This window comes from Rhinopithecus roxellana, chromosome 3 (genome assembly GCF_007565055.1).
Source record: "Rhinopithecus roxellana isolate Shanxi Qingling chromosome 3, ASM756505v1, whole genome shotgun sequence".
NCBI classification, from domain to species: Eukaryota; Metazoa; Chordata; class Mammalia; order Primates; family Cercopithecidae; genus Rhinopithecus; species Rhinopithecus roxellana.
Window position 1 is genome coordinate 142,533,728 of NC_044551.1, and position 22,232 is coordinate 142,555,959.

The 22,232-nt window shown below is 37.4% G+C and overlaps 1 protein-coding gene across 3 annotated transcripts in view; it reads right to left on the minus strand.

Moving 5' to 3' along the window:
- Positions 1-22,232, minus strand: part of VCAN (versican) — a 112,048-nt gene that overhangs the window by 27,552 nt on the left and 62,264 nt on the right. For 2 of the 3 annotated variants that reach the window (XM_030927135.1, XM_010385637.2), the window contains 5 exons: positions 13,092-18,356; positions 9,707-9,820; positions 7,277-7,390; positions 1,794-1,952; positions 333-415 (listed from right to left, as the gene is read on the minus strand). In XM_030927135.1, coding sequence (XP_030782995.1) covers positions 333-415; positions 1,794-1,952; positions 7,277-7,390; positions 9,707-9,820; positions 13,092-18,356 — 5,735 coding nt within the window. The remainder of the gene's footprint in view (positions 1-332; positions 416-1,793; positions 1,953-7,276; positions 7,391-9,706; positions 9,821-13,091; positions 18,357-22,232) is intronic. The other variant, XM_030927136.1, reaches the window with a different exon arrangement.

Here is a 22,232-nt window from a genome sequence, read left to right on the forward strand (position 1 = left end):
CTACATTTATTCTTCTCTTCTTGCTCTGAAGCTAGAAAAAGCAAAGATAACCATCTGAAAGACAGACCCAAGGTAATTCTACTAATCGTCTGGTTTTCTGGTTTGATGGAAATCTAGTACACTCCTCTTTTAAAGAGAACCACAAACATTGAAGAGAGAACTGGATGTTGGATCAGTTAGCTTGGAACTCTTCTAACCCTTCCCTGTTTCACTGAGTGACCTTGAGCAAGTCACTTGTCTCCAGTCTAATGCAACCTCTGTCATGTGCAATCAGTGCACAGTACAAAATTTCCAGAAGGTAGAACTTGACATCATTTTCAAGGACATCTTACCAGTGTGCTGCCATCAGTCCAGCGGAAGTCATGCTCAAACATCTTGTCATTGAGGCCTATCCACTGATAATCATGGCCCACACCTAAGGGATAGGAAACCACACAGATATTTGTACTACTTTTCCATATATGGATAAAAATATATCAAAGATAATTATTTTCAGCATGAATCATGTTTATTTAGTTGCTCATAAAAATCTCTCCTAGTCTATCTTTTGTTCTTCTGCCCAATGTGCTTTAAATGAAAAAGTTAATGTGCAAACACTGTGAAGCATTAAAGTATGACATAGACAATAATTTCCCTAGCAATTTACTATAATTAATTTTTTTCCATCCTCACTCATGATAGAAATGTTGTATTTTTCTGTTGTTGTTGTTAAGTGACGCCATTGGCAAAAATTCAGTGACCCAATGAAATGTGCCAGATCTTATCCATGCTACCCTCATTTTGGAAGCCACATGTTTCTTTTCAAAGCATTTTAATTAGTGAACACCTAGACAGTTCTACAAATTTATCCTCAAAAATATTTACTTTTACCACGAGGTGAGTCACTGGCAAGGATATCACGCAGTAAAGTCAAATGAACCTCTATCCAGATTACAAATTAACAAACTTCTAAAAGATAGTAGGCATCATGAGAAAATATTTAATAGAACATCAAACAATGCTTCATGAGGCTGGGAATGGTGGCTTACGCCTATAATCCCAGCACTTTGGGAAGCAGAGGTGGAAGGATTACTTGAGGCCAGTTAGTTCAAGACAAGCCTGGACAACATCGTGAGACACTATCTCCTAAAAAAAATGCTTTATGAGCAACAAATTTCTACATATTGCTACATGAAAACCAGTTGCCCTCCTTTTTGCTGCAGTTGAAGGAGTTATTAAACAGCTCTGATATTAAGTTTCATTAGCTTTCAATCTCCACCTATCCAAGTTCTTAGATTGTAGCTCACTTTCCACAGTTTAAAATATTTAGAAACTTGAATGAGAATCAATATGCCCAAAAGGTAAGATTAGGGTACTATTATTAACAATTCAATTTTAATTAGCAGGACAAAAATAACTGAAAGTAACTGTAATTTTAGACAGGCATATAAATATTCAAAATAGAGACTATGAAAGTATAACCACAGTAAGAATTCTATTGAGCCATAATAATTGGTTGTTTTTGTAAATTTAAAAATGATCAAATAGCAATTTCTTATGATTCAACCTACAGCAAGTGTTTCAACCAATACTGCCGGCCGACTAACCAACGCCTACCTATATTATAGTTGAATGTTTCCCAAAATGGGGGACTTAACATAGGCGAGATGATTTTAAGTAACCCACAGATGAGGGATTTGATAAGTTGTATTATGATTGAAAAAGCTACTTCTTTTCACTTGCACACAGATCAAACTAAGAGAGTGATGAGAAGGAGTGAAGTTTCCGGAAACTCATGTCTATTTGGTACATACGATTAACAAACATTTGTTCTTCGTGAGACAGGATGCTTGTGAGATGGGCACCCTGCAGACGGCATTCCCGTTCAGCTGCATCCCATGTGCGTCGATGGGCAAAGTATTTGTAGCACTGCCCTTGGAATTTGTGCCAGCCATAGTCACATGTCTCGGTGTCTGAGAAGAAACAGGCAGGAGCTTATTAAACACACATACATCATTCAAACTTGGCACCCTGATCCAAGTGTTAATAGGATACCCAAGCCAGTATCTGTGCAATGTCCCTGAAGTAACTGATTCATAAAATTTGGTCATGATGACAAAGAAATTATTATAAAGTTAGCCCAACTGATTCGTGTGAAATGGATGGCTGTACATCTTTGGACTGCAAAGGCAGCATCTAACAGCAACTTCCTTGATTAAAGCCAGAGAAAACTGGAAGAGGGGCCAGCCAAAATCTCTTGGGCGGCTATAGTGTTGGCTGACTTACTTGTGAAGCAAGTGGGGCTAATTCCTTACCAACACAACTTTTCTAAGAGACTCATTCAAGTGATAGATAAGAATTCTGGCTAATAGGATTACAAATGCCCTATTTGCATAACAACTTCAAAGGTTCTGGAAGTAGTCCTCTCCCACTTCCCAAAGAGATATCTGAGAAGTCACAGGCTCTTGTCATATGAAACTGACAAAGAGAAAAAAATCCTTTATGAATAGGTACCTTTTGGGATATAACTAAAGCTGTATGCCTTCTTCCTAAAAAGAAAGGTAAGATAGGTAACACCCAATGAAAATGCATCAAGATTTTATGTTTATTAAAAATGAAATAAACTAAATTATTTAACTCACCCCCCCATTCCACCAGGTCATATACATATGTGTGTGTGTGTGTGTGTGTGTGTGTATGTGTGTGTTTCACAATAAGCACACTATAACTGATATTCCAGTGAGACGAAAATATTTTTCAAATATATCTAAATTTTACACTGGCAGTATCAGCTACATTTTCTAGGTTGCCAATTTTTACATAATTCCACAGGAAAGTAGCCTTGTTCACAGCACTGTATTCTTCATTGCCAATCTTCCCACAGAATCACTCGTCCACAGGTGGGGTTACACTATATACTAAATCATAATCAGTAGAAATAATTTTGATTTTCACAAAATACACCCCACGATTATATTGAAGTTGTTGCATACAAAAACTAACAAAACTGCAAAGTTTATAGAATTTCAGGCACTAAGAAAACCTTCCAGGGGACCTAATAAGTATCTCCCCCCACCCAAATGTGCTGATTAATAGAAGAAAACACGACCGTACTAAATTAAATAAATGTTTGCTTTATATGTTAGTTTTGGTGGCCAGATTGAAACTCAGATTGTCTCTTGACTCTCATTCCTGTTACTCCTCTTTCTATAACCGTGGGAAAGTATGAATTAGATTTCATTTCTTTCCTGGCTTCACTGATTAAAACCATACTCACACAACAGATGCAGCTTATCTGAGCGCAGTATTTATTTCAGTTTAGTCTATCAGGCCTGTTGTTTAGTTGCAGCCAGCTGACTAATTCTTTTGAGTAATGTGCACTGGAAGTTTTGCGTTTATTAAAGTGTTGTTTAGAGATCACCAAGTCTCATAGGAAAGGACTCAAGACACAGCTAGATGGTTTGATATAAAAGTAGCACTCAGCACCTCAAAATGAAGCAAATTTTGGCTACTTGGATGTAGTGTTTCCACTTTGGGGAATTTCATTTGAAAGAATTTAGAGGTAAGGTGAGAGGGGTAGGAAGAACACAGCTCTTCCTATATGAGCGTATTAGTTTACAGAGGAGGAGAATCAAACCTTTTTTTAGAACATTCTTATGCCAAAGTAAATAATGTGATTTGTAATGGCATATAACTTTCCTTAACCGTGGACATTATCATTTAACTTAAGATACACGATGTACAATTCTGGAGGATCTTAACCTCTTGAATAATACATCAGAAAAAACTTTTCTACATACCCTTTCTTACCTGCTATTACCCCAATTGGTTTTAGTTTGGTTTCCCCTTTTTTGTCTTTTGTGTGTGTGTGTGTGATGAAGTCTCGCTTTGTCACCCAGACTGGGGTGCAGTGGCATGATCTTGGCTCACTGCAACCTCCGCCTCCCGGGTTCAAGTGAGTCTCCTGCCTCAGCCTCCCTAGAAGCTGGGACTATAGGAATGCACCACCATGCCTGGCTAATTTTTGTATTTTTTGGTGGAGACGGGGTTTCACCATGTTGTCCAGGCTGGTCTTGAACACCTGACCTCAGGTGATCCACCTGCCTTGGCCTCCCAGAGTGCTGGGATTACAGGTGTGAGCTATCGCACCCAGCCCTTTTTGTCTTCTAAATAGTTTATCATTAAGTATTTTTCCTCCTAAACAAGAAAACCCAGATGATCACAAAATGTAATGAGTGACGACATCACTACTAACAATGCCAGTCTCAGTTAGCAGATGCATACATTCCTATCAGAACACAGGTCCAATAAACAGAGGCAGAGTTTCTGTTAAAACCAAACTGGGAGAATGTATTTATTTGTACTATCTAAATCATAGCTTCCCAATGATTATAAATATATCTGCAAAAAACACTTAGAGTGGTTTTTGTGTAAAAAAAATAAAGCCAACTATCCACATTGATTCACTTACTTTTTTTTTTTTTTTTTTTTTTTTGAGATGGAGTCTCACTCTTGTCACCCAGGCTGGAGTGTGGTGGCATGACCTCTGCTCACTGCAACCTCTGCCTCCCAGGTTCAAGCTATTCTCCTGCCTTTGCTTCCTGATTAGCTGAGATTACAGGTGCTCGCCACCACACCCGGCTAATTTTTGTACTTTTAGTAGAGATGGGGTTTCGCCATGTTGGCCAGGCTGGTCTCGAACTTCTGACCTCAGGTGATCCACCCGCCTTGGCCTCCCGAAGTGCTGGGATTACAGACGCGAGCCACCATGCCTGGCCACTTAAATTTTATTGTTCATGAATTCAACAAATATGTAATGAAGGATAATGTGTCAAGCTGCATCTCCCAGGATGCTATTCTGATAGGAGATATTATTCATAGAAATAGTCTATTTGTTTTCTCAACCTTACCTAAAAATTATGTGAAACTCTTTTTATTTATTAAAAGGCAACACTTGTAGATGACATTTTCCTAAAAATCATTCAATGTATGGAAAGACATCTTATGCTTTAAAACTCCTATAAGTTTTAAAGAGGTTACAAAAAAATAGGTTGTTTCAATAGATTACAATACAAACCCAGATTTGTAGTGTGCACAGCTCCTGTTCAGGAACATAGAAGGTGAAAGTATCACAAACAATTTCACCAAAAATGTATTCTTTTGATGCCGTACAGGTAATGTTTTCAACATCTCTGATATATAGCTGTCAAGTCCTAAGAAAGTGCCCATCCTCTATACTTCTCACTAGGCAAGCTGTATCACTGACTTTGGCTAGGGCAGTTTGTGCAGCCAGAACTGCCTCTCTACTGTTCCAATAGCCCTTTCTAGATTGTGTATCTGTAATTATTGCACCAAAATGTGTCCCCTATTTCAGAGTAACTGTGACTTGGGAAGTTACTAGTGCAGAGAACAGAAAATGTCAGCTGAAGGAACACCGACACAGTCATCACTGAACTTTGGATAGAAAATTGTTTAGACAACAAAGTTGCTGTTAATGAAGAAAACATTTGTTCTTAGGCAACCTGAAGAGAGGAGAAAAAAATCTTTCAGTATCCTGGCAATAAATCACAGGAGCACAGCTGCACTGCGTAAACAGACTGGGATCGATGTTTCTCAGCAAAGAATGTGCATGAAAATCAAACTTGCTTGAAAATAAAATAGAAAGTACCTGAAAGTTAGGTGGCACCGGAAACAAAATTAATCAACACATTTTACTTTCAATATTCTTTTGAAAAGAAAGAAAAAACGTCAACAGCACCAAAGTCCCTTCCAAAAATCTGTTACTACTCAATCCATCAGATAAACATATAAATAAAGGGTTTATCTTTGAGAGTTACTATAGAAGTGTGAAGATATTCAGAGAAACTTGGGCTATAGAGTTAAGCCATTTAGGTTCACTTTTCCCACTGTATGATTTACTAGCTGTGTGACATTAAACACATCACTTTTTTTCCTCTGAGCCTTAATTTCTAGCCCATTTAATGCATAGAAATGCCACGCCAACCAAATGAAATGTTCCAGGATGCATTTGATAGTCTGTAAAGTATTAAATTTTATTCTCTGCCAAGAGTTATGCTAAGTCACCAGGATCAGGGACTTCGTTTTGTTCGTATTTCTATCTCCAATGCCCAGAACGGTGCCTGGAAGACAGTAGGTGCCATGTTGAACAAATGATTTTTTGAATTGCTTTTTGTACTTGGAACTAACAGAAGCCAGAATCATGTTTAACATATTGCAATGTCTCAACTGTCTCAGGCTTTTGTTTTCTTCAACAAATGGCATCTTTCTAATGTTTTTACTTTAAGAGGAGGATCTTGCTTGGTCTATCTTTATATTCAAAACCTAAAACAAACAGATTCACCCTATGCAATAAAAAAAGAAAAAACCAACACCTAAAAATGTAGCCATCATCCATCCACTTGGAATGGCAATTCAATACATGCTCCTTTTGGATTTGCATTCATTGCAGTGACGTCCAGATTAACACCATGAAGCAGAATGTGGGACCAGACCAATGTGCCTGAGTGTCTAATGCATTTTCAGTTTGTCTGGTGGAATGGAAGTTTGGCAATGAACACTTTTATCAAAGCCAAACCACTGTACGAGTTTAAGTAGAGGAAATCGACATTCCAAAGCTGAGTGTGCTTAGCACGCAATCTGTTTCTTATTGATGGACCAAGAAATGCTCCCATTAACCACCCAAAATATACTCTCAGGTTGGCCATAAAATGCAAATTACAGGGATCATGAGATTCAAGCCATCGTGAACATAGGGCTTTCTTTCATTCAGAAAAAGTCAACCTTTCTTTAGTAGGAAAATTTCCTGGTGAGCAGATTCACAATATCTTCTACTTAGCATGTGCCAAGGCAAATGTATTCTAACAACTGTATCAACTCATTCTCCAGATATGATTGACTATGAAAAATAAATCCATTGAGTCTCAAGTGCTTAGAAGGAGAAAATAAAAACAGCTAGCATTGAATTCAGTACTCCTTCGTACACGAGCCACAGTAAGGTCAGTGCTTAGCTTGTCCCCAAGAAAAATACATATGACAATATTTCTTCTATTGGCTGGATGTCTTTAAATTCAGCTCAGTGTGCCTGCCTGCAATTCCACTCTATCAGCTAAACAACCATAATCAAGTCAACACTATGACTCAGATGTTTTGAGCTATCCATGAATAAGGAAACCTAAGGAAATGTGAATTTCCACTGCAGGAAAGAATATGCATTGAGGCCAAAATTGCTAAAACACATCAATAATGTTCACCACACAAATGTTGCAATAACTCTTACCTTGTTCACAAAGTGCACCAACATAACTTGGAAGGCAGAGGCACCTGAATGTGTTAAAACCATCAACACAAGTGGCTCCATTCCGACAGGGATTAGAGTGACATTCATCAAAATCTGAAACAAAATAGTAAAAGCTCACAAAATACTTTCAAAAAGTATCAAAGAATTCCATTTAGTGTGAGGTTGCAAGACAACATACAAGACAGCCAGTTAAATTTGAATTTCAGATTTTAAAAAAGTACAATTTTTTAGCATAAGTATGTCCATGCTATATTTAAGGCAAACCTATACTATCAAGTTATTCCTTTTTTACTTGAAACTCAAATATAAGTGGCCATCCTGAATTTTTATTTCCTAAATTTAGCAACCCTAAGAAAATGTCGAAGGTATTCAGAGTAGGCTCATTGTCTCCATTGCTAATAAATGAATCAGATAAGCCCCAAAACTAATGAAGAATCAACACCCCCAGCCTTCCCACCTCCAATCATGGCTCATTCTCTGATTACCTCGCACATGGAATACTCAAAGTATCTAACTGGCCTCACCATCCCTGGGCCCTTTCCTCTCCAATATATCCATCACTCTGCTAAATGTCATCTTTTTTAAACACAGTCATGATAATTTTATTCTTTTACTTCCAAACATTCCATGGATCCCCATTGCCCAGGGCAGCAGTCTTTAAGGTTAGCTCCCTGGACCACAGCATCAGCATCACCTAAGAATGTTAAAAATCCACATTTCCAATTCTACCCCAAATCTACTGAATCATGTACTTTGAGGTGGAGACAACAATCTGTTTTACCAGCCCTCTGATGCATGCTAAGGTCTCAGAATCACTTGACTAGAGTGTGAAGTAACACTATTCGGTATCCTGAACTCAGGACCTTCTTAGACCGTCAGGGCTTTCTAGACCCAACCTGCTTTCTGGTACTGTCTCCCAATATGTCTCTCTCTCCCAAACCCCTAAGTAGGCATACCTGGATCCAGGCCGTCATTCAAATGCCTTCTGTAGTTTTTGGCCTCTGTGCTTTTGTTGTGTCCATATCTGCCTCCACCACCTGTCAAATCTTCCCAACTTTAAAATCTATGTCAAATAAAATCTTTCTACACAGATTCTAATCTTTCTACATATGATCTCCCCTGATGAAATTAGTGACTTTATTTCCATAGCATTTTGCAATTACACTAAAAGTTTAATGTTTAAGAATATTTTTAAATGAATAAACAAAGCAAGTTAAATTTCTCAGTCATATAATGTATTCTTACCAAAGAAATGGTCTTAGTAATGATGTTATTATATACTAATAATACCAAACATGTTTATGGTGCTTGCTGAGTGCCAGACACTTTGTCACCCAGCCTGGAGTGCAGTAGCATAAACACGGCTCACTGCAGGCTCGACCTTCTGGGCTCAATCTGTCTTTCCACCTCAGCCCCCCAAGTAGCTGGGACTACAGGCACGGTTAATTTTTTTTTTTTTTTTTTCAGAGGTGGTGTTCTGCCATGTTGCTCAGGCTGGTCTCGAACTTCTAGGATCAAGCGATTCGCCCACCCTGCCCTCCCAAACTGCTGGGATTATGGGCTTGAACCACCGCCCTGGCCTCGGCGACTTTTTTTTTTTTTTTTTTAAGTACTCTTTTAATATGAATGTTGGGATTGTATCCCAATATTTATGTATAATTTAAAGTGTTATTGGTGAACTTTCTTTACGCAACCATTGTAAGCAAATCAAGCAAACCTTCATGATATCTCTAAAAGGAACATCTGGACAACATATTTCATTATTCTTTTCTCAGAAGTGAGGTCTATATGTAGCCAAATCAACACTGGTGCCTTTTTTTTTCTTTAAAGAGAAGGATGCCTAAATAAGAATATGTAAGGGTCAATTATATTCCTTGGAACCAAAAGAGAGGCAGGAAACAGCAATTGCACAGCTCCCTGAGGCAGAGGCACGTTGGGCTGGTTCCTGGGAGTCAGGGAAGGGTCTTTCCCATTCCAGATGACAAGAAAAAGTTACCCGAAAACTAAGGACTAAGCTCTCTAATTTGTATTATTTTCCTAATTTTTAAGTCTAGCTTTCTAAAAAGATTTTTATACTGAAATTGATTTTTATTTATATGCAGATTTGGAGGATAGATGTACAGTTTTGTTAATATTTATGCATCTTTATATTTGTAAATTCTACCTGTAAAAAACACAAAAAGACTCAGCAGGCCTCACTGAGTCTTGGGTGTGTTAACAGAATTCACTGAACATCTGTACCCATTTTCCAGCCCCTAGTTAATTACCCTCAGATTTTAACTTAATTTAACATATAATTAATCTACACATGGGTTTCTCTGAAATCTCTGATTGATTCGACAACATAAATTCTCCCCCAATATATCTTCTGTGAAAGAACTGCACCCTTTCAGCCAAGTACCATCTTACCAAGTTCACACTGGTCTCCACTGTATCCTGGCACACAGGTGCATACATAGGAAGTTTCAGTAGGATAACAGGTGCCTCCGTTAAGGCACGGGTTCATTTTGCAACGATCAGGTCCTACCATATTCAGGAAAGTAAGAAAAACAATTAGGCCCATCTCTAATATTTCAGTGTATTTTAGCATAAAACGCCCCATATTGCTACCATATTATAGGCTTTACCATAGCAATTTAGAGTTACTACATATAAAAATTAACATTAACTTTACTCTCTGGAGTGTTTCTTGGCATTATAACTAATTGTTACAAATTGCATCTATTCATTTCTGGGATTCAATCATGATTACTCTTAAATGATATTTTTTGTATTGCATCTGGCAACTAATATATTCTACTGCAGATTTAGTTGGCATGATAATGGCAATTGATTTTAGTCAAAAATGATTACACATATGTGCACAGTGAATGGAAAATGTATTCTTTTAAATGGGGTTAGTTCATGTGAAATGGCTGGATACACAGAACATGCATTCTTTTTAGCAGGTTGGCTTGTTATCATCATTTGAATTATTATTGCCTTTTACCACTTAATGCTCAGAAACTGTTTTTCTTCGAAAGTGTGCACTGAAGTCTCTTCTGCTACATTAATATGCTTTTTCCAAAAACACGTTCCAAATGTACTCCTTTAAACTATACTTGAAGAAAAGCAACACATGGATTAAACTCTACTGTAGAAAAACAAACCCAAATACAAAAACCTCACCTAAAATGAAACACCAAGTTTTTATTATAATTTTCTTATTAAAATACAAATAAAACTGACACTCCTGGGAGATAAATATGAAGGTTGAAGACATAAATTTATGAGGACAGTTTAAATATATTTTCTAAGTGCAAATACTTTTATACCACTTGAAGCATATATTTTACACTGCAATATTGCTTGGGTAAGTGTATTTTCATTGAGTTTATACTTATTCTTTGTATATTGTTTCAGAATTGCTTACATTTCCAAATGTTCAAAGATACAAATGAGAGTTGAAAGTTTTACAAAATAATTGAAATAAACTAGATTATCTATGGAATACACCCATATTTTCAAGAATCTTAAGTCCTGAAACCCTGAAATAATTACACATAAAAGAAGAAAGATGTCTAACTTCTTATGAAACATTAGCTTAAAGAATATTAGGATAAACAAGGTACTGCTATAAAAGATAATTGAGGCTTCCCCACACCAGAAAGTCAAACTCAAATTCTGACTGTTAAGTAAATTCTGGATGAATATAAACCTGGATAGGTACTCTTTCCCATGTTTGGGATTCACATTAAAATTAGGTTAATTCAGATGAGTACATCAACTTCTCCACAAACTCCCCCGAATTTTCTAAGACACTTTTTCCTGTAGTTCCAAAACTGTTTGAAATCTCCCTAACACTTTTAGCTTTCTGGATCTGAAAGTACAAGTACGCTGCCAGGACGACAAGGCTGCAGTTAACACACGCCATAGCCACATGCTGCCCTTTGTGCTGAATCCAAATGACACTATGTGAAAGTGCTTTATCAGACTGTGATGTGCCACACAAATGTGAAGAAGTACTATTACCATTCCCACCACTGACACTAGACACCATGCTGAGACTATGAGACAAGGACTGAGTGAGTCTTTCTGTGAACTGGAAGTCGTTCCAATTAAAAGGAAACTTCTGTTTTTATGAATGTTATTCTCCTCTAAACAGTTCATATCAACCTCTGAAAGCTGAATCTGCAACAGATAGACCAGGTAATCCCATATGAGTTTACTGAATGAAGCTAAAGAGACCATTTGTTTTGCAATGAAGACGCAAACTATAATTCTTGGTAAATATTGCAAACTGGATAATTGGTACATATTTCTCATTCGTCAAACTTAACTCTATATGTACCTACTTAACTCAGTATGTACCTAATTATTACCAGTTAGTTTTATAGCATATTTTTAACAAACTGAAGTATAGTGACCTAAATTTAAAAACGATAAGTATTAGCCAAATTACTAGATTATCATTTACAGATTAAACACAGTGATAACAAAAACCCAATGTCAACTACCTTTGATCAATTTTCCTCAAAATATTTCAAGCCATTTATTAAACATTGTACTTTCTGACTATTTTACTCTTTCTGAAGCACATCAAAATAAAGCATTGGTGGCACAAAAGGTAACATTGATATGATCAGAAGAATAATTTTAATGATAGTCATGGCATGAAACATATTAATTAAAATAAAACATATATTTTCAACCAAGACAGACATTAAAGTACGGATTTTTTTCCTCTTTTTCCAGGTAGCAGCTAGCTGGTGATGTCTGTTTGTGGATTCCACTGACATTGTTAATTTAAATAATAACATTCTGGGAAAACATCATTAGAACTGATTTCTTAACATTCTCAGGCTAGATTAAGACGAAAATAAATTCTACAAAGTAAATATTCCAAGATTCCTGGTTCATATATTATTTAATATCAATTGTTTATTTTTATACTATACTGAAACCAGCAAAGAGCAGTTAAAGGACTATGGACTTTAGAGTAGAGCTAAGCTGGGTTCAAATCTTACTTTTACCACAAGGTGGCTGTGCCACCTTGGGCAAGTTACTGAACCTCTCTGAATCTTCACCTCTTACCCTTTCACATAGGTCTTATATAGCCTTTTTGTGATAATCAGAAGAGACGGTTTATATGAATCAGTATCAAATTCATGCTTTCCATACATTCAGTAAATAAACAGAAAACTTCTCTCAATAGGCAATATGTTTATATAATAAATGACTACTCACTACTGGTAGGCACTGTGTTTGATGCATTATGTAAACTGTCTTAAACAAGGACATGGCATACAAGTATGAGCTGATATTGATACTGCACAAACTCTGAAATAGTTATTAGAGCTATTTACTACTCTCAAATGTTAAAGGCCTGGCAGATTTTGATACTGCACCAAGAGCATCCATCAATGGGGGGGGGTTTAAAAATAGGACTTTTTATCTACTTTTAAACCTAAGATGTATAACTATGAGACATATGACAAAGCAATGCTCTAGTTGTGAATAAAAACAAATTGAATTTTTATAACATTAATAATTTCATATTTTCCATGTTGTAATTGTATATTATTTCTAAAATCCAGTAAAATACAAAGTCTACTTTAACGTCCAAAACTAATCTATACTTACTGTCATTTCATCTCATTATGAACTCAATACTGTGGCCTGGCCTGCTGTTATGTGAATAATATGAAACTCTCCATTGATTTAATATCACAATAAAAATTATATAGATATAAATATTAGCACCAAGGGACTGTTTCCAGGTTTGGAAACAGATTTATCAATGTTGTGATCTTACCTGGTAAATAGATTGCCGTGCCTTCCACTGACTCTTCATTAATGCCAATCAGGAAATCTGTTTCATTAGAAGTTTCCAGAAGGGAAAATGGTGGTGTTGCAACCTCAGTATTAAATTCCACCGGGCTTACAGTTGCCTGATTATTGGAATCAACAATTCTCGCTGCCACTTGCTGTTCTGATGCTGCTACTGTGGAATCCTGTCCTCTGATTAAAGCTGCTTGAGTTTCAGGATTTATTTCTGGAGAAGAAGAAAGCGTGGGCCTCTCAGAAGTCTGTGGACTCAGCCAAGGCACCACACCTGCCTCGACCCCATAAGTGGCAGAAGCAGAAGTAGAGTGTGGCCACTGTGTAGCACCTTCTAATTTAATTTCATTGGCAGTTGTAATAACAGTTCCAGCTTCGGGTGTTTTAATGGTGGAAAACATCTTGATTGCTTCTCCAGAAACTTGACCATCGGTTTTGTTTTGGAAATCTTGGAGAATCTCAGTTCCTTCCACGGCAATAAGTTCTGTGGGAGAAGCTTCCGTTTCTTCTAATAACTCAGGCTTACCATCATCTTCTGAAGGTTCTAATTTTGTGTCAGGAGGTAAAGAGGGAGGCTCAGTTATGTGAAGGTATTCCTCACTTGATGGTTTGAAAGTCGCTTCAATATTTACATGAATTTCCTTAAAAGAATCCTCTGGAGACATTACAGATGAGCCGACATCTATTCCTGGCAGAGCACTGGGCTGGGGGATCTCTGTGTGTCCAGAGGCTTCACTGCCTGAGTAGATAGTGAGTGGAGATGACGGTGTCTGAGAAGACAACTTTGCAAATGTTGAAACTGCTAATGTTGTATCCGTGTAATATGGGGCATTGGATCCTTCCATCACATGAGGCACCTCTGTTAAACTCTCATCCACAAGGTGGGTAGTAGCAATACTTAGATAGGGAGTATGATCTACTAATGCCTCCTCGACTCCTGAAGAGAATTCTGGCTGAAAAGAAGGACCTGCATGTTTTTTGTCTTCATACTCCTCCTGGGTCCTTTCAAATTGGCCCAATGTTGGTATTATTTCACTTTGGTCTGCAATAGCTTGACCATCAGACAAAGTACTTGATTCAAACATGTCATCCAGGGCTTTTGCTTCAGCTTTTATTTCTTCAGTCTCTGGAATGACTGTGGCAGACTTACGAGGAATTTGCAGAGATGTTGCCGTGGGAAGTAAAATGTCTAGTTCTGTTTCTGTGCTAGGAGCAGGGATCCCAGTTGTGAAGTTAAAGTCCATGTGATCTAGTTGGCTTCTATCTTCATAAGTCATTGATTCATCATGTGTTGCCTGAGTGTAGCTAGCCAGAAGAACATCACCAGAGCCTTCAAATGTTTCCTCCGTTAAAGAAAGGTTGACAGCTGCCTCATAGGTCTCTTGAACTTGAGTGCTGTCATCATTACTTTCATCATTACTGTCATGTGGTTCTGATGGTACCTCTGGATCTATATCTGTTTGCATTCCAAGAATATCTTCATATACAGGTTTAGTATGATCAATATCTATGATAGTATTTTTATCTGATGTCAGCTCAGGTAGAATTTCAAGGATGGTACTCTCTGTAATTGTCAATATTAAATCCTTGTCCTCTTTGTCCAGGTCTATAATAATATTTTCGGTGGGTTTTTTTCTGTTAGGTTTTAAGGTGGAATCCTCGAATTCCCTGAAATGGTCTTGGAAACTACCGTCTGTGGACCTCTCATATGACACTGTATTTGACAGTGTGCTAGTTGGATCAGGGGAGCTTTTGTTCTGCTCTGAATGAAGAGGCAGCATCGCTGAAACTGTTGGGAATCCATCAGCAGTAACAGCTTTAGTGCTTGGCACCTCAGGATGTTTTTCCGGGGACCCATCAGAAACAAACGTGGTGCTGCTTTCTTGTCTGGTTGCCTGAGTAGTTGCAGAAGTGTGAAATGAATCAACAATATCCACTTCTCCAGATCCTTCTCCAGAAGGTTCATAAAACATATCAGATGGTTTTGGTGCTGATGTAACAAATTCTTTGGCCATTTCAAACCCATAAGCTCTAGCCAGAAAATCAGTGGATGAGGTTGTTGTTTCGTTAATTTCTGCTGTTGAAGAATTCTTGTTAGAGTCTTGTTCAGTTATGGTTTGCAGTCTACTAGTCTGGATTTCTTCTGCCCATCTGAGAGTCTGATTTTGTGGATGTCCGATGTTCATGGAGAAAGGGAGAGGTGCCACCGTGGGTCCTTCTGCTCCAGTGTCACTTAAAGTTTCTATTAAGGTTGTGCTGGTTACTGACTCATTACCTTCAAAGGTGTCTGTTTGAGACACGAGTGGTCCAACTTCTTTTACCACATTTTCCATTCTGTTAGAGTCTTCAGTTTTGTCACTTGAGGTACTTTCCACTTGAGAACTGTGGGGATAGAATGTGTTCCTGATCTGTTCCACTTCAGTAAAATTCACTGACTTTGTTGGTAGAGTAGTTAAAACTTCTTCTCCTGATCCCAGTCCAGAGAATAAGAGCTCAGTATCTGACTCTTGAATTGTTGGTCTCATGCCTTTGGGAAAATGTTTTGTACTTTCTTCCTCTTTGATTGGTGAATCTGTGACTACATGTTCAGCTGGTATAGATTCAGTCACTAAGGCAGTAGCTAAGAAAAAATGTGACTTTTCAGTAGCTTCAGGGAGAGTTGTATAAGATTCCATGCCATTTGCAACTGGATCTGGAGTAGACATGTTAGCTAAAGAAGTGCCTTCCTCCTCCATTTCTTTATCATCGCTGTAAGTTTTCTTTGTTGTTAGTACAGAATAACCTGTGGTTTTGAGTTCAGTTTCAGTAAATGTCTGTGAATCAAAGATTGTTTGTTCTGTTGCAGGAGAGTTTTGGGGGGATTCAAAAGACTTTTCTTCTTGAATTTGTTCCTCTGATGTTGTTTCACTTTCAATTTCTTGTCTTTCAGGGTTGGCTTCTTGCCTAGACCATAATTTGGCTGGCTCCATAGTTTGGGGAAAGTTTGTTGAAATTGTGCCACTGACCTTTACTTCCTCCTTTTCTACTGGAGCTTTCGTACCTTCCACTTCTGCTGTTGGTAAAATGGTGGATCTTCTATCAATTTCATTGACAGTATCCACTTCTCCCAATCCTTCGTCAATAATGGAGGAAGCTGTACCAGAAAACTTTCCCACAGCACTGGGAAGCACTGGATCAACAGAGCTGCTGACTGTGGCCAGTTGCTCACCTGAGCCCTCAGCTGAGGATGTAAACTCTTCCCAGGGGAAGGCTGAAGTGCTGACCATGGTGCTACTGGGTCCTTCTGAGTCAGATATGTGACTGATGTGAACTGAAGTAGGTACTGTAGATGGTGAAGTCTGGGTATCCCTAAATGCTGCATCTCCAGAGCCTTCCATCATTACTGTTTCTTCTTTTGCTATGGGATGAGACATTGTTGAGTATTCTTTAAAGTCACCACTGAAATCCTCCTCCAAAGGAAAACCTGTAGAAAAGCCCCTTATTTCTGCCCCATGATTTGGTTCTCCTAATCGCTCTGAAATCAATATTTCCCTGGCTGTTTGGCTTATATTTTCAGCAACTTCTCTGTCCATTACTGTACTCATAACCAGTCCTGTTGGCTCAGTGGAGAATGTAGTTTCCACATGTGGAGACAAAGTGCCAGCTGCTTCCTTTTTGGCTTGAATTTCATACTCTAAATTTAATGAAAATGAAGAAACAGTGGTGGTTTCTGGGTCAGCAGCAGCTTCTCCAGAGCCCTGCTCCATAAAGAAAGAGGCAGGACTACCTGGGAGAGTGGTCACCCCTTCCTGAACCCCAGGTTGATGGATACTGCTGTGCTCAGTGGTCTGTGCCTCCAAATTTTCTAATGTATTTGTTTCTGTAAAGACAAGAGTAGAATCTGTCATTTCCCTTTCAGACTGTGTTGGTGTTGTCAAGGACATAAAACTTTTCCTGGTACTTGAATCACTAGATGCAACTACATTTGAACTTTCTAATTCAGAGGGTAAAATTAATTGATCCAATCTCTGTGTAGGTGAATATACCTCAACTGTGGAAGCCGTACCTGTAGTTCCCTCCTGCTCCTTCCTTTTCTCTTCCTCAACAGAGGTACTAGAAATCCACTCAGAAGCGTCTGTTTCACTTACAAACTTGGTAGGCACCACTTTTGCAGAAGGTTGTTCAGAAACTGAATAAATGGTGGTTGCAGGAACCTCAAAAAAGCTTTCTGTGATTATCCTGCTAGTGTCTAAAGTAATGAGTGTATCAGTAGTATTTCTCTGTGATAAATCAGTTACCATGGTGAACATTGTATCTTCATCTTCTTCTGCTTCTCCAGAGCCTTCTGTAATTGGAATTGAAGAACTCCCTGAGAGCTCTACAACTTGTCTAGGAGTTGCTTCTACCCAGCTTTCTTTGGTAGACAACAGATCATCTGGCCAAGGATTTCCTATTAGGGTAACTGCTTTTTCCTCTGAAACATATGCTGATACAGAGCTTGGAACTACAGTAGGAGTGTATGTGACAGAAGTACTTTTTTCTACCTCTTCACCAAATGTTACTTCCGTAGGCCTTGCAAAGGCTATTTTCTGAGATTCTTGGTCAATGGCAATCTCTCCTGAAGACTCTTCAGGAAACAGAGATATGGGTTCAATATGTTCATGTGCCTGATGACCAACTTCAGTATCTCTCTCTGTGACTGATTCTGCCCCCTTTATGGCTGTTCCACTTTCAAATTCCTCATGGAATGGGACTGTGGGGAAAACATCAGGCTCACCACCTGAAAAATGTTCTGATGTTTCAGGGTAAGTCTCAGGCTTCCATGTAATTTCAAGAGATTCAGTTGTTTCTGTAGATCCATTAGGTTGCACAGCAGTAGACAATTCCGTTTCGGCTATTACAAATGGACGAGTATCACTTTCAGAGCTGTCAGAGAAATTTTGAGAAGGTGCAACACTTTCAAACTGGCCACGCCTAGCTTCTGCAGCTTCTGGGTCCTTGGGCACAGTGGTAACTAGATGCTTCCCATTTATGTACTGCACAGATGGCGTGGTTGTCACATCAGTAGCATTTGCACACTCTTCTTCTTCTTCTTCATTTTCTTCACTGTGGTATAGGTCTATTTCAATTATGTCAGGGAATTCAGGTAAAATTTCAGCCATTAGATCATGCACTGGATCTGTTTCTTCACTACAAGGTTCATCTTCTTTAGATTCTGAATCTATTGGATGACCAATTACACTCAAATCACTCATTCGACCTGAAAAAAACAGAGTTTTCACAATACTTAAATAGAAAATTTGGCAGTATATGACAGAAGAAATTGATAGCAAGGCTGGTCACACACACACAAAGAAGGATTCAAATCTTTTCATAATTAAGTGCAATCACCCTCTTATATGGTTCTCAGTCTTCAAATTTGCTGTTTTTGTATTAACAATAAGAAAAATGAATTCAATTTAACATTATTAAAACAGGTTATAAAGACTCATCAACGCATTTAAGAAAATGACATAGTCCTTAAAATGAAGCAAGGAATCACATATACAATGCAATCTTGAAGTGCAGGAATTCATCTTTGTGTGAACTGCAAAAAGAGTAAAATTAAGACTATTTCATATAAAAACAATTTAAAAATTAAAAATCAAGGCCATATCATATAGAATTAATTACTTTTTCTATAGATCTATTTCTATATATGATCTATATAGAAAAAGTAATTGTCCTTTATGTAAGGGAATATTTATACACTCTCTATTCAATAAGAAAATGAGAAGAGATTCCTTCTGGCCCCTTTATAATCTGTTCTAGAGCAGATTGTTTTATAGAAAAACAAGAGAGCATTATTTATAGCCCTTTCATATTGCAATGGCATCCTCTACCCACTGTGGCACTGAGACAAGAGCTTAACCACATCCCATGCACAAGAGTGGGAAGCTCTGAATAGGAGGGCTCTGTTGGAAATAGCTCACTGAAAGGACCAGAAAGAGCCTTCCACACCTGTAGACCTTTATCCTTCATGGGATGTGACCCAGATTAGGTCAATTTTAGTTCTTTTTTTTAACGTCTTCTCTGAAGAAAGTTCAGGACTCCTATCTAAATATTCCACCTAGCATTCTTCGAAAAGCACACGTCATCAGAATATTTCCTATATTGTAAATTGCCATATGGTACCAACCACTAAGCTCAATGGCCTTTTCTGCTATCAGAAATACATCAGCAAAGCTCCTTGTCTTGGGCACTAGGAAAGAGGAAATTCTGAGGCCTCATGATCGAGGCATTCAACTGTCCCAGGACAGGGTCCTGTCACTGCAGCTGCCTTACTTTTAGTGACAAGGCAGTATGAAAATGTGCCTGTGGATGTACTGATCCATAAAGAAGACAAAGAATTCCACACTAATCACCACCTTGCCCACAGGAATAATACTGCAGAATTCATTTTCAAACTATCCCCAATCCATAACACACATGCATAGGCTGAACCTGAGAAGTGTTGAGGAGAATCCATTATGACGGAGCCAACCCTGCTTCCCACCCTATCATCTAAAGGGGAGAAAACAACTGTTTTCTCCTGAATTGCTCCTGTTGCAAAAAGCTATTTCCTTCTATGTATAGAAGCAACAATATCTAGCATTTGCTGTTCCATCAATGAGAAGAAAAAACCCTACTGAAGAGGAATCAGTGTTGCTTATATGCTAATCTATTTTATGAATCAAGACAAATATAGAAGTGTAGGAACTACTAAGACAAATCCCACAGAAGTTCCTTGAATTTTTTTTTTAAATTAAAAAACCCGGACAATAAGACTTTTATGTAATCGGAAGACATATACATTTATCCCTTTTATTCTAATAGAAACAAGAAAGAAAACTCTCTTTTGTATCCCACCACATCTTCACTAAATTATTTCACTAAAATACTTCTGTGTAGGACTGGGTTATTCCTACCCTAACTAAACACCCTTCCTATTGAACTTTTACACACTACAGTTCATTTCTTATCTCTCTATTCCATTCCATTCTATACATTCAGCTTTTTAACTACACAAGCTACAGCACATGGATATTCAAATGAATGAGAAAATATTTCTGCCACAAAGAGAAGTGAGATAAATATATAACTCTAGTATATTATGAAAACATAAAATGAATACAGATTACTTCTGACACAGATGTTGCAATTATTAGCAATTGCCAAGCGCAGGGAAATGATTAAATGCCTTGTCATTTAAAAATATATATAATTAAAAAGACTAGGTTTCTTCAATATTAGGTCACTAAAGTTGTTACTCTGATCTTATATATAGTATCCATGGTGTATATGTTTTAAAATAGGACACCATAAAATATTGAGATGATAACATCCTCTTAATACAGTTTGCATTGAAGGTAAACTTTATGCTATGAAAAAAGAATGTGAAGAAAATGTTTAAACTATATGAGAGGCAGCATTTAAAATGCCTTCTGTACTAAAGAATCTCTTGAAATATTCACATCAATAATTTTTATCTAAGCCAGGAGTCTCTCATTGCTAAAACTATTTGAATATAGTTGAATTAAGCCAGACTCAGTTAAACTATTCAGTACGATTTCATGGGATTTAACTGGAGTTTAAAAATGTGCATATCTTAAACTGCTCATACTATCATTTCACATACAAGCAACCCTTTTATTTTGCTTCATTAGACTTAAATAAAACTAGAATTCATGATTAAGAAATATTAGACACAGCTACACTAAATTCTTACTTACCCTGTTTGGTGACACCAAAACTTTCATTTAAATACAGAAAAAAGATTTTAAGTAAGAAATACAGGTCAGTGTCAAGCATATAAAGAACCTCTATCATATTTTATACCCTTTTGTAAATAATGAAGTTAAAACGAGCCATTCAGCCAAGTTTCTCCAGCCAAACACAAGGATAAATAAGGAAATATCTGATCAATATTGTATATTTACAAACTCCTAGGCCAAGAATAGAGTAAAAACCCTCATTCCTATTATAGATTTACTTGAGTTTCTAAGTAAATTCTTTACTTTAAAAAAATAAGACTGATACAAACATATCTCATGATCTTCTTATTGAGTAATTACAGATGGAAGTTCTGTCAAGTATGTTCGTGGCTCTAAAAAAAAGTGGGGTGGAGGAAAGCAGAGAGAGAAGACACAAAAGTATGCCAACATGTCACATGTCAGTATGGTAAGAAACTGATGGATGGTCATAATGCTCACTGAAATGTTTTATTTGTTTGTTTGTTTTGTTTTTCCAGGAAAGAAAATAAAGAAGAACTCTAATTGTAAATCAGAACTATACAATAATTTAGCTAACTATCAACTCATATTAAGAACACTTAATTCTACTAAAGACTATGGCATTCACTTTACAGTTTCTGATTTTAGCTCCAATTAACAAAGTATAGTATTCTTTTAGTTCATATTCTACTCAGAGCAAGAACTCTAACACTTCCAATTGCTCATAGATCTGTAAGGACTTCCTTGCCATTTTAGACTATCATACCAGAATTTCGCACCAAAAACCCAACTGTCTGATGTAGTAAATTCCATTTTCCAACCTAAATAAATATGATAATGTTTCAATCACAGCAGTACAAGCATATCAGAGACAGAATCTTTGCATACATTGCACAAACACAGCATTGCTTCATATTGGTTTTTGCATACAAAATGTAATTCACTACAACCACAACCATGCATGACCTGAATGTATATCTCTTCAGGTGCTAATTGATTTCTCAAAATCTACTAAGTGCCTGTTATATATGAGACCCTAGGGCAAACACTCTCTTGTCAACTTCAGAGAGACCGAAGTGTACTTTCCAAGTCTCTCCTTGCCCCCTTCCTCTCTCTCTCTCTCTGAAACAAACATTCCCGCCAGTAAGTTAGAGAACTGGCCTTACTACACTCTTTTCCCCTATTTTAATGGGAAACTTTCTGAATGTACTTATTGCAAATGTACCAACCATTGAATTTAGATTAGGATTCCTTTCTCCACCCACCTCGCAACTATTTGGTCTGATTTGCCTTTGAAATGGTAGAAAACAGAAATGTATTATGCAGTTTCATCTTACGTTTCTCATCAGGAAGCTGGCAGCACATCAAAATAAATTAAGTAATTG